The sequence below is a fragment of the Macrotis lagotis genome, chromosome 3 (assembly GCF_037893015.1).
Source record: "Macrotis lagotis isolate mMagLag1 chromosome 3, bilby.v1.9.chrom.fasta, whole genome shotgun sequence".
Lineage (NCBI taxonomy): Eukaryota > Metazoa > Chordata > Mammalia > Peramelemorphia > Peramelidae > Macrotis > Macrotis lagotis.
Genome location: NC_133660.1, coordinates 117,814,970 through 117,829,237, shown reverse-complemented (window position 1 = coordinate 117,829,237; position 14,268 = coordinate 117,814,970). Strand labels below are relative to the sequence as shown.

The 14,268-nt window shown below is 35.3% G+C and overlaps 1 protein-coding gene across 4 annotated transcripts in view; it reads right to left on the bottom strand.

The window, feature by feature from the left end:
- The window catches only part of LRBA (LPS responsive beige-like anchor protein), an 832,197-nt gene that overhangs the window by 197,730 nt on the left and 620,199 nt on the right, over positions 1-14,268 (bottom strand). For all 4 annotated transcript variants that reach the window (XM_074229149.1, XM_074229148.1, XM_074229150.1 and 1 more), the window contains exon 44: positions 339-479. In XM_074229149.1, the coding sequence (XP_074085250.1) occupies positions 339-479 (141 nt within the window). The remainder of the gene's footprint in view (positions 1-338; positions 480-14,268) is intronic.

The window sequence follows — 14,268 nt, the reverse complement described above, 5'->3', positions numbered from 1 at the left end:
CATATGACCATCTTAAACTTTTTTCAGTGCTTATCATTTTAATACTATAAGTGAAAGTAATCTTTGTTAGACTTTATAATCTGCTAATACATGAAATGTCTGATGTAACAAAATTATGTTAACAAAAGCCGAAAAATCAAGGTAAAATATAACCTAAAAACATCCACTGAAGCATTTTTAACAAAATATGCTATGTAAGCTAACACCCTTCCAATATTATAGTTCGTTTTAGTAATCTTTAAAAAGTATTAAGTACCAGGCATTACTTCAAAATATCATTTCCCCCCTCTGCATTCTCAGAATTATATTGTAAAAAGCATTAGCCAAACTTGACTTACCATTCTTAATAACCATGCAAGCACAAAGCTTGCAGTTGAGTAATGAGTGCCATAGTGGAACTTCGGAACTTGATCATCTTCCCATGATTCATAACGCTCTGCAAAGAATGCTGCTCTTTTGGGATTCAGAGCTCCTATAGGCTGCCAATTAAAATAAACAAAAAAAATCATATTTTATGCTTTTCTGACTTCAAATGTAATATCATTAACAAGCATTAAAGTGACTTAAAATAAAATGCATAAGTGTTTTAGTAAAAATGTTATTACATTCAGTAAATTAAAACAAAAAACAACTCAAGTATTTCAAGGCAGTTGAAAGAAGCAAGTAAATGATGGAGGCTACTTTGACTTTTTGATAGTTTCTGTTAAACATGGTGTCTCAATCAACTAAATCAGCTCCTAATAAGCTAAAGGTAGAATTCCACTAAGTGAGTGCTGGCTGTGTAATACTGGGAAAGAACCCATGAAATTCCATTTAGTTAGATGAGAACAACAATCAGAATACAAAATTTAGAGCATCTTAAAATTTATGGAAAGGTGACAGACTGATTTATAAAAGTAGGTGAGGGCAAGTATTTGGAGAAAGAGTAAAGGATTAAAATGGAATTGCAAATTTCTATTAATATTAGCAACTGTTATTATAGCCATCAGTCCTAGCTGCTAGATAAATCAACATTTAAAACAGTTCAGATTGAAATAATACATTAAATAATAATGTCAAGTTTAAAACACATCCTTATAAGTCTTTTATTCTTTTTTCACATTATGGAGTAATAATTCAATGAAACCACATCTTCAATATATGAAACTACCTCCTTTATTAAGATGTTGATAAACTGGTTCTTTATTCTTCTGCTAAGATATATCAGTAATTTCTTCATTAGGGAAAGAATGATGAAAATAATAAGCAGTTATACAATTCGGCAACATTTCACAAAAAATTTTGAATAAATGTAAATTTAAATATAATAGTTAGAAAATATGATATAATTTATCCCTGGTGATATGTTTAAAAGACTTTTGTGAATAAGGATTTGATATTAAGCAAAATTCAGTACTTATCATTTTGGTTATTTTAACTAATTTTTAAGCAATATATACTTTTTGGTCCTGTGCTAACAAATTAATTTCTACCTCAAATAATATCCCTGGTTTATAAATGTTATTTTAGTAAAAACAATTCATTTAGGAAAATAAATTGAATACTATTTGTTGAAGTTCACTAATTTGAAATGCAACCTTTCTAAGCACTGTTTTCTCTACAGAGGGATATCTGATTTATAAATCTATTCCAGTTAAGAATGAAACTGACTCCAAGAACTCCTTTCTTTGTTACAGAATCATTTTAAATGTATTTTAGTTATTTTCCCTGAAGACAGCCATAGAAAGATGGGAAAAAAGGAAGAAATTAAATCATTTAAAGATAAATTATATAAATTAAAAATAGAATCAATACTGCTTTGAATGACTCTGTAGCATTTTAAGTATTCACTTTATCTGCTCCTATTTTTATTACTCTCCAAATGAGAACACCCCAAATCAATAGTTATAGAATTACGTTTCTGGAATATAATGCTAAAACCAATTAGGATTGATTTCACTGGCTTTTGAAAAAATGGTATCATGCCGAGAGAGAACTATGCAACTAGAACCCACAGTATTGATTTTGGCTATTATTGTTATGGTTGGTTTCTGAAGTCTACCTACTAAAGGACAACTATCAAGACACGCCACATTTATTTGCAAGCTATAAAAAAAAGTCCCCAAATAAAAGAAGGTTTGAAAAAAACAACAACAACCACCCAGCACCGTGGAGCTGTGCACTGACAATGATACACTATCAGCTTACTCAGAGAAGTTACAGTGGGAATACACACATTGAATTATACATTACACGAATGCACTGATTTATTGTGGTAATAACATCCACCTCATTAAAAGATTCTGCTTTGCTGCAGTCGGAGGACTACATATTGTTTACTGCTATAAATTAATGGCAGTGCAGAGAAGACTGTGGAACCGTCCTAACAATAGATCTGTAATGACAGTGCTGTATATCACAGCTTCCTCAGCAGCTTCATAATAAAATGGAGACAATGTATTGGGCTAATACATTCTACCATGCTGGCCCATATTTTTCTGACAACTGCTTTAACAGATGAGCTGATTCAACTATGTTATAATGTGCAGTAAAGCATTTAACTAAGCACAAGTTAGTCAGATACAAAAGTGCTATGCAGTGCTTTTTAATCTACTATCTAACTCTGTATTTAAAAACATTTTAAAATCTTACCACAAGAACCAAAATTCACTGCTCCAGGTGCTGCTTATTTCTTATAAAAGAAAGAATAGTGAGGTAACACTAACAGAAAACCAAAATGAAATTCCTTTGAGAATTTACAAACTCAAAGTCTTTGAATTCCATTTTTGCTATTTGGTTCTCAAATCATTAAACAGCGTAAGAGAGATTATAAATACAAGTAGTAAAATAAAATTATTATAATCTACTGATACACAATTAAAGAAAACAAATCAATGAAAATATGAAGTGACCTAGTAAAAAAACCCTAAATTTTGGAGAAAATAATGTTAAAAAAATGAAATAAGACCCTAATATTTGCCTTGCAAATCCAAGAAATATAAGCCAAGTGGAAAGGTAGAGGAAATGTAAAGTAAGAATTTTGACTGAGGAAAAAAAGAAGGAAGAAAGGAAAAACTTTGGAAATAAGCCATGCAGAACAAAAGATATTAAGGATACCAGAATAAAACTATCAGGGTGAATGAACCAGGACACATTATTATGGCATAAAAAAGGGGGGAAGTCTTTGATACAGTGATGGGAGTTCAATTTCAAGAATGACAATGGGTCCTTTAAACCTGAAAAAAGAGACATGCTAAAGAAAATTGTTTTTCGAGCAGTTTCATAAGCATGTCCTAATGAATGATTGCCATCTTTTATTATCTACTATGACAAGTAGTAGTGTTAGCTACTAGAAAAATGATATTCTTTAGAAGTTATCATTAAAAGACTCAAGAAATAGACTCAAAAAGTATAAGAATAAGAGTGGTAAAAATGTAGTAGGAAAAGAACATGATTAACACCCCCACACTCAAAATTCATACACAAAATATAACAAAATGAGACCTAAAATATAATCAAATCATATTTTTAATTGCTAAAAGAGAACTTAATCTCATAACTGTATAGATCTGCAAAGTACTGCCTACAGAATGTATTAAATGTCAAGTTAAATTATTAAGTAAATATTTGGAGATGTTTAGATTCAGCAAATCATCTATTTCAGGTATCTCATTTTACAAAGAATTCAGTTGACACCCAGAGAAGACAAGTAGCAGAGTTAGCATTAGAAATAGAATTTCTGACTTTAAATCTTTCAAAAGACTTCATTGCAGTAAGGTTTCATTTGTTCATTCATCAAATATTCATTAAATACCTACTATATATAGAGGACTATGCTAAATACTAGAGACAGATGAAAACAATAGTCTCAGATATAAAATTTGGATAAAATAAAGTTGAAGAATTTATTTCAATTCAAATGAGCACATTTATTAAATAAACTCCTCCATGTGCTTAATGCTAGAATTACAAATATGAAAATTAGAGTCCCTGCCTTAAAGGAATTTATTTTCGAGTAGAAAAGATTTCACTTTTCAAAGTGCTTCATTTGCATACAAACACAAGATCACCATTTTTCTGCTATATTAATTAAATCCTTGAAGTACAGAATTCCAAAAGAGTGAAAAAAAAATCCTTCTTGATATAGTCAACAGAATTAAGAGCAAAAAGGGAACAGAAATTGTCCTAAAGGAATACAAACATCTTTTTGTTGATATTATTTAGTGATTAAAAACAAAGCATAATTAGAATTGTAATTAAAATGGCAATGTGAAAGGTCACAGAAAGGTTTAATTCTAAACCACCAGCAGCTCTAATATTGATATTGATAGAAAAGGAACAAAAAGTTCCTTCATGGAAGGGAAGTCAGGATCAGCTCAGGCAAATCTGTCTGAAACCTGCTAGCCCCTGAAAGGAACACCCACAGCAACCTAAAAATGACAACACACAGAAGAGAGGGAAGATGAAAACTAGTAGCAAGAGCATTAGAAATCAAATATAGGAAATGATTACCACATCTAAAGGTATATGAAAGAATAGAACTTGGTCTCAGGACAAATCCCAACTCAGAAATTGAGAATGGAAATTTGAGTAAACAAAAGAAACACACACATACACACACCAACACATACATATATGTAAAACACAATGAAGAAATATGTGTGATTCTTCAGAGGGAAAAAAATGGCTTGTCCATTAAGCGTACCTACAAGCAAAGAAGAAATTAAAAGGGAAATAGAACTCTATAAAAAGGGAGAAATGGAAGGAAAACAGACAGCTTAGAAAAAGAACTTAGAACAAAACCTTGTTCAAGTAAACTCCACAACAATGAGAATATAATTCAATAACATTATGAGACAAGAAATATTAAAACAAAATCAAATGGCTGAAAAAATAAGAAAATCTAAAATAACCACTATGAGAAACCACTGGTCAAAAAAACAGGTAAAGGAAATATAAAATAAGAATTATCAAAGTTCCTGAAAAACATGGGTAAACCAAAAGCCTAGAAACCATATTTTAAGAAAGCATAATAAAATACCTATTAGAACTAAGGAACAAAGGGAAAAAATAAAGAATCTCTCAGGACCCTTAAAAGAAATCCTAAAGTGAATACACCTAAGATTGTCAATTAAAATCTAAAGTTTCTGGATAAAAGAAAGAAAACAGTGCAGTCAGAAAAAGAGTTGACGCACTGTGGAACCAATGTAAGAATCACACAAGATTACATTGTTAACTATGATAAAGCAGTGAAAATCTTGGAATACAATTCTGTAATGCTAAAGATAAAGCCTTATAATAAAAAAATTAATTACTCAATAGAACTAAATAATATTTTAGAGGGGAAAATGGACTTTTAGTAGAACAGAACCCTTTCAAGCAGAATTAGGAGGAAACATTGGACAAATACAGAGGTCATGGGTGGCTAGGCAGCACAGTGGACGAAGCACCAGCCCTGGAGTCAGGAGTACCTGGGTTCAAATCCGGTCTCAGACACCTAGATGTGTGGCCTTGGGCAAGCCACTTAATCCCATTTGCCTTACAAAAACCTAAAAAAATCTAAAAAAAAACCCAAAACAAATATGGGGGTCATAAGAAATATGGTCATTAGAAATATTTTGACATTCTAATGGGAGAAAAGTAACCCTTAACTAATCAAATTATTGAACGTTGGGGGCAGAGCCAAGATGGCAACAGGAGAAGATCCTCTCTTAGGTGCTCTTTCTCTCTTTCTAATATTTCAAAACTTATAAAATAAGGACTCTAACTAAATTTTTTGAGAGAACCCACAGAGGGATCCAGTGAGGCAATTCTCCAGCCCAATGTAACCTGGAAAATAGTGGAAAGGCTCTGTTCTATTGGGTTAGAGGGGCAGCCACCAGAGGCACCTGGGAGCCATGGCTCAGGGCTGCAGGGGAAGTTTCCTGACATACACCTGGGGAGGACCAGGCACAACATGGAAGATGGGGGGGGGGGTCCTCTGCCAGAGTGAACCCGTGAAACCCAGCTCTCAGGGCACTCAGCGAGCAGCGTGGCTGCACAGCTCAGATCCAGGAACCAGAAGCAGGTGGAGCCAGTAAGCAGGAGCCCCAGGCAACTAATCCCTGAGTGCTGAGCACACCAAGGGTAGGGGAGTAGAGAGAGACTTCTGAGCTCTGTCCTCTGTGCCTGGAAAAGGACTCTGGGGCTCTGACCACATTCAGATCCTGATCACTGTCCTGTGGTAGAGGGGTGTGCTTGTGGCCATTCACAGAACAGGAGGGAAGACAGAGCTTCACACATGGAGATCCTTATGGGGGGTATCACAATAATACTCAAAATCTCAGGAAGCACTGCAAAACCAGGTGCAGGCTGGGGAAATGAGTAAGCAAAGAAAAAAGAGGAGCACCATTGAGAAATACTTTGTCAATGATTCCAAGAAGGATCAAAATACTCAGTCTGAAGATGATGAAATACAAGATACTGCATCTAAAGACTGCAAGAAAAATGGAAATTGGGCTCAGGTGATGACAGAACTCAAAAAAGATTTTGAAAATTAAGTGAGGGAGATAAAAGAAAAATTGGGAAAAGAAATAAGAGAGATGCAGAAAAAACATGAAAAAGAAGTCGGGGGTGGCTAGGTGTTGTAGTGGATGAAGCACAGGCCCTGGAGTCAGGAGTACCTGGGTTCAAATCCGGTCTCAGACACTTAATAATTACCTAGCTATGTGACCTTGGGCAAGTCACTTAACCCTGTTTGCCTTACAAAAACCTAAAAAAAAAGTCAGCAGCTTAGGGAGATCAAAAAAAAAATGCTGAAGAAAATAACATGTTAAAAACCAGCATAGGTCAAATGGATAAAACAGTTCAAAAAGTTATTGAGGGGGCAGCTAGGTGGCGCAGTGGATAGAGCACTGGCCTTGGAGTCAGAAGTACCTGAGTTCAAATCCAGCCTCAGACACTTAATAATTACCTAGCTGTGTGGCCTTGGGCAAGCCACTTAACTCCATTTGCCTTGCAAAAACCTAAAAAAAAAGTTATTGAGGAGAAGAATGCTTTAAAAAGCAGAACTGGACAGATGGACAAAGAAATAAGAAAACTCTCTGAAGAAAACAAATCCTTCAGATGTAGAATGGAACTGAGGTAAACTGCTGACTTTAGAAGAAATCAAGACACAATACTTCAAAAACCAAAAGAATGAAAAACTAGAAGAAAATGTTGAAACATCTCAACGAAGAAACAACTGCTATGGAAAACAGATTCAGGAAAGGTAATTTAAAAATTATTGGGATATCTGAAAGTTATGATCAGGGAAAGAGCCTTGACATCATTTTAAAAGAATTCCTGATATCCTAGAAGCAGAGGGCAAAATAGAAATTGGGGGAATCTGCCAATCTCCCCCAGAAAGAGATCCCCCCCAAAAAAACAACCCCCAGGAATATTATAGCCAAGTTCCAGAACTCTGAAGTCAAAGAGAAAATATTAGAAGCAGCCAGAAGGACACAATTCAAATATCATGGAGCTGCAGTCAGGATCACACAGGACTTAACAGAAACTACATTAAAAGCTCATAGGGCTTGGAAGGTAACTGAGAATCAACTACCCAGAAAAACTGAACTTCCTCTTCCAGGGAAAAAGATGGACTTTCAGTGAATGAGGGGAATTTCAAATGTTCCTGTTGGAATGGCCAGAGCTGAACAGAAAGTTTGATCTTCAAATACAGGACTCAGGTAAAGCATAGAGAGTGGAAGAGAAGGGTAAAATATGAGGGATTGAATGATGATGAATTACACGTATTCCTGCATAGAAAAATGATACTGATAATACTCATAAGAAACTTCTCATTTAATAGAGCAGGTAGAAGGAGTTTTTATACATGAAGCACAGGAGAGAGCTGAATTTGAAGATATAATATAGTGTAAAAATGGAGTCAATGGCTAAAAGGGAAATGTACTGAGAGTAAGAGAAAGGAGAGGTGGAATAGGCTAAGATATTTCATATAATACGATGAGCTATTGCAATGATATGGAAGGGGAAAGGCAAGGGGGAATGAGGGAAACTTCGCTCTCATCAGAGGTAGCTAGGAGAGGAAACAGTATACTATATACACACACACACACATACTCAATGGGGTATAGACATCTAGAGTAAGAAGGAAAGAAGGGGGACGGGGGGGAACGGGAGGATGTGAGTGATGGAGGAGAGGGTGGACCATGGGGAGAGTGGTCAGATATAACACATTTTCTTTTGTACTTCTTGCAAGGGGCTGGGATTGGATGGCCTGTCTTGGACCACAGGGCTGGGTGGATGCTGGGTCTGAGGGGTGGTATGTGGGCTCAGGGCCTCTTGGCCCCAGGGCCAGGGATCTGTCTGCTGTGCCACTTAGCTGCCCTATAGCACATTTAAGAAGAGGGACAGAGTTAAAGGAGAGAGGAAAATATAGTGAATGGTAGTGGGGAAGTACGAATGGAGGGAGTTGCAATCAGCAATGGCAGCAGTGGAAAAATCTTTAAATATGTTTTGTGATGGACTTATCATAAAGAAGGTGATCTACCCACGACAGAGCTGGAGGTATTGGAACACAGACTGAAGCACATATTATTATTGTTGTTGTTGTTGTTGTTGTTGTTGTTGTTGTTGTTGTTGTTGTTGTTGTTGTTGTTGTTGTTATTATTATTATTATTATTATTATTACTATTATGGGGGGTTTGCAGGGCAAATGGGGTTGGATGGCTTGCCTGGGGCCCCACAGCTGGGTGACTGTTGGGTGTCTGAGGCCAGATTTGGACCCAGGTGCTCCTGGCTCCAGGGCCAATGCTCTGTTCACTGTGCCACCTGGCCACCCCTACTATTATGATTATTTTATTGTATTTGGGGTTTTTTTTTTGGTTTTTGCAGGGAAATAGGGTTGGGGTGGCTTGCCCAGGGTCACACAGCTGGGTAACTGCTGAGTGTCTGGGGCCGAATTTGGGTTTGGGGGGTGTTTCTGATTCCAGGACCGGTGCTCTGTCAACTGCGCCACTTGGCTGGCCCTATCAGTATTATTATTATTATTACTATTATGGGGGTTTGCAGGGCAAATGGGGTTGGATGGCTTGACCAGGGCCCCACAGCTGGGTGATTGTTGGGTGTCTGAGGCCAGATTTGGATCCGGGTGCTCCTGGCTCCAGGGCTGGTGCTCTGTCCGCTGCGCCACCTGGCCACCCCTACTATTATGATTATGATTATTTTATTTTGGGGTTGTTTTGGTTTTTGCAGGGCAATGGGGTTGGGGTGGCTTGCTCAGGGTCACACAGCTGGGTGATTGTTGAGTGTCTGGGGCTGAATTTGGGCTTGGGTGTTCCTGGTTCCAGGGCCAGTGCTCTGTCAATTGCACCACCTGGCTGCCCCTATCAGTATTATTATTATTATTTTCAACTTCAATTTTAAATTTTTTCTCTTTCCTTTATTGCTCATGAGGGTCTATATTTTTTTGGGGAAGGGGGCATTATGTTTACTTTTAAACAAGAATAGTTTAGTAATGTATAAAAACATCATTTGTACAAAAATAAGAATAAATAAAAATTCAAAAAAAAGAACTTTAATGTTATCAAGACTCATTAAAGTTGTATATATAGTGTATATATAGTGTAAATATAAAAAGGGAAATGTACTGGGAGTAAGAGAAAGGAGGTGGAATAGGCTGAGATTAAAAAAAACAAATCAAATTATTTTATGGGTCATGAAGAGAGTTAAAAATAGACAATGGGGGTAGGGATAATTTGATTCTATTTTTGAGGTTTTTAAAATGGAGGAAATTGGATTTTTTTTTAAAGGATACAGGAAGAAAGAAAGAAAGAAAGAAAGAAAGAAAGAAAGAAAACATTTGACCAAATGAGAAAAGAAGCATTAAGAATCCTATCTCGGGGGGGTGGCTAGGTGGTGCAGTGGACAGAGCACTAGCCCTGGAGTCAGGAGTACCTGAGTTCAAATGTGACCTCAGACACTTAATAATTACCTAGCTGTGTGGTCTTGGACAAGCCACTTAACCCCATTGCCTTGCAAAAACCTTAAAAAAAAAAGAATCCTATCTCAGGAAGATATACATATATACAAGACATTTGGATTAGAAATATATATAATTCAAAGGTGAAATAAATGGGGAAGGGGGGGAGATGATCTTAAAGGAGAGGAGTCAGGGAAGGAAAAGGCAGAAGCAAAACAAATTTTAATTTTGAGTGGACAATTAAAAGGAAATAAAGGATATACAATACAAGAATAAGGAACTGGAGTTTGGTTAAGGTGAAGAGAAGAAGGACAATGGAATGAGAGGAAACCACTTTAATCATGCATAACTAGTGCTGTTCACATTCCCTGTCTTTTATCATCTTTTTTCCCCCATCCTTTAAGAGGGGGACAAAGAGAGGAAAAGGCATAAGAATATATCAAAGAGGGGAAAGAGTCTATGATGATGATAAATATATAGTTAACAATCATAAGCATGAATATGAAAGAATAAATTAAAAGATAAAACAGAAGGTAGTAGTAGAATGAATTAAAGGGTAGAATTAAAAATATGTTGCTTACAAGAAATACAGTGTAAACTTAAAGAGTCATGAAGAGCTAAAATGAGGGGTTGTAATAAAATTGACTGCCTCAAAAAAAGCAAGGATAATAGTAATTTTGATCCAGAAGGGGAAACCCCCCAGTAAAAACAGATATCTATAATGAACAGAGAATTAAAGGCACCATGGAAAATAAAATAACATCAATATTTAATATATAATGAATATCATAATACCTAAAAACTTAAAAAATTTTAATCCAAATAAAGGGAGAACTAGACAACAAAAATATAATAATTTCATATCTGAATTTGCCCCTTTTAGACCCAGACAAACTTAACAAAATGATAAGCAGGAAAAAAATGTAAGAATCTTAGAATATTAATAGGCTTCTTTAATTCAAGGAATTAAATGACATAAGAAAAGAATTATAGGGCAATGATTGGCATGCTAGGATAGAAAGTAAGATCTAATGAGGGTTTTTTTTTTAAAGATAGGCAGGACCATAGTATTTTTGTAAGAGTAGGGGAGAAAACAGGAAATAGAAAGGAAATAAATGTTAGAGAAAATGGGGATAATGAATGGTGCATTTTGGTGGAGGACACATATAGGGATATGAGATCATGAGTAAATGTAGAGGGACTTACCTTAGTAAACAAAAGTAGTCACGTCACTGTCAAGAGAGCAGAGTGAAGGAGAGGATACTAGGGAATGTCAGAAAGACATGAGGTAGAGGAAATAAGGGGGAACATAGAGCTATGAGTGATGGCCTCAGTTTTCTGCTACTAAGTATTCACTAGAAAGAGTGGATAGAAGGAATGGCATGGGAGCTTTAAGAGAAGAAAAGATTTGAAACTGGTATTATGGTGAGTAGATCACAGAGTCAAATAAGGAAGATAAAGTAGAACTACCTTGTTCTAAAGATGATATTTATGATAATTAAATAACTATCATAAATTTATGGTGTATACTGTCAACACAGTTTTTTATTTCCTCCTTTTCTGCTCAAAAGTATATGAAAAAGGGAACAGCTGGTGGTACAGTGGATAGAGCACTGGCCCTGGAGTTAGGAGGGGCTGAGTTCAAATCCGGCCTTAGACCCTTCATACTTGCTTAGTTTTATGACCTTTGGCAATTCACTTAACTCCTTTGCCTTGCAAGAATCCCCCCCCCCAAAAAAAAAGACATATATGGAAAAGAAAAAAGGGGGAAGGTGGTGGGAGACATCCAAGGTTAGAATGTGATCAATGATAGGATGAGGGAATAAGGAATTCAAAAGTACGTGACAGTATAGTTGAATTGATCAAAGGTCAAGAATGGGAAGGGAGGAAACCATAAACAAAATAGAGCTGGCTAAAAATTTAGGGGGAGTTTAAACTTACAGAGATGAAAAAAATTTTTTAAATTTATTATCAAATAAAATAAATTCAGAGTTCTTGACATGGAAGTGGAATACTTGTGAAAGATAGAAAAAAAGATAAATACATAGAACATTTATTGAATACATAGAACCTTTATTAAGTGATTACCTTGTGACTGCTTCTATGCTAAAAAGCTCCCTTGAATTGTATCCACCCTTATGTGTAGCTGAGGTGAAGAAAATGGTCACTGGATTGAGTAGATTGAGGAATAAGAAAGTTAGAGTATTTGAGGAAACATCATTATATGATGAAATTCTGTAGAGTAAGGGAAGAATTTAGATGGAAAGACTATATAGCAGGCACTGAATTCATTGTAAAATAAGGGTAAATAATCTAGAAGTCAGTCTGTAACTGCTATCAGAATCTGTACTGAACATTAAATTTCAGCTGAATTCATCTCAAAGGATATAAAAAACAAGTATATTGACTCTGATAGGAATTGGAGTTAAGAGTGAAAGTACTAATACTAGAAAAAGTGGCAATGAGAATAGTGTCATAACAATGGAGTCAGAACTCAATGAATACTAGAAGAAAGAAGTGAGAAAGGAAGAGGTTGAGCTTATTTTATTTTCTAATATTATCATTTTACTATTTCTTCTATGACAAGAAAAAAATTATTTAGTTTTTAATTCCTGAAACAAGCTAACAACACATTCTTTGCCTCTAACAACAACAACAACAACAAAAAAGAATCTCTTCCACCTGCAACTAATGATAAAATGATGGCCTATAAAATGATTGAGTGGGGTATATATGTAAGATACCTGAATTTAAAATCAAAAGAACTTCATTCAAAATCTGCTCTGCTACTTACTATTTGTGACTATGGGAAAGTCATTCCTATGCAATACACATTTATTTATTAGACAGATGCTTTGTTAGTCACTAGTTTAGTTTCTGAGGAGAAAAGACACAAAGATTTCCCTCTATCTTCCCCTAAAAAAATCTACCATCAAGGAGCATACTTTAACTAGATTTTACTCAAGTGTAAAATGAGAGGTTTGTACTGATTTGAACTGACTATTCTACGACTGTGTATATTTTATCAGGGTTAACAGTGTCTATCATCTCACCCTTCCCACGTTTTGTAGTTTTGCAGTGCCCATCAGTGCTTTGGAAAGCTCTTTGTTGTTATGTGGGAAAATCCTTTCCCTTCCTCCCTCTCCCCTCCTTCCTTCTTTCCTATAACTATCATAAATTTATAGTAGACACTCCCAACTCAGTTTTTTCCACCTTTCATTTTAAGAAATATAAAGATTAAATATTTTTCCAGAGTGAAATTTGTTCCAGGCTTACCAGAATGAAAAATGAAAATTTTAATAATACTTAATAAGATTTGAAGGAAAACAATGAACTAAATTCTTTCTTTTCTTCTCCTGCCCCTTTCCAGAACCCTAATTATGTCCTATTAGGAAACTTGGTAAAAGCTGAAGAAGGAATTCAACTCCTGATAAAAGAATTAGGGTGGTAATAAGACTTAGAATGAGAAGATCTTAATCTATAAGATCATTGTCCAACTCCCCTCTTGACCACAACAAATACTAGAGGAAAATGGATTCTCCAAGGTGCTTCTACATTTTAAATAGCATTCATCTGTTTTAAGAAAACAAAATGTTAACTGAACTTTTACCTGAATCCTCTAGCTATGGTTTATCTGATGATAATTTGTAATTAGAAGTCACATTTCAAAATACAGAAAATTTATACTCCTAAGATCCAGAGTAAAAGTGTCTTATTTCCAAAAAAGTCATTACATAATGACTAATTTTGGTATGAAACTGACCCTGAATTCCTGAAACTAATTCTTGTGATATATAAATTCTGTCAGGTCTGATTATCAAGTTAGCAATGTTTGGAGTCTGGGTCTAGTGAGTCACTATATATCTGTATTTGGAGGAGCAGTCTAGTTAAGTGCAGACAGATTGATCAGCAGTTTATCATCATGAAGGGTCATAGGATCATAGATTTAGAACTAAAAGGAATTGTAGGAAGAAGTTGAAGTCCATAGAAATGACATGACTTGTGCAAGGTCAAACTATTTATAAGCAGCATATCCTAGATTTGAACCCATGTTTTTTCACTCCAAGTCTAGTGCTTTTTTTTTCACTGTACAACAGTGGATCATGAAGTTTTTGGCCACAATACCTCTTCAAGACTATCCACCAAACCAGAAGAATTGTGATGTGTTAGAGAAAGGAGGGTGCAAAGAGGAATTTAAAATATTGACAGTCTAATATCAAGGACAAAAGGTTATTCGGGAAGTCTAGACATGCCATTAGCCATTTTATTAAAAATCATTTTTAAATGTTGCATTTAACATTTATGGATAGATAATGCTTTACCAA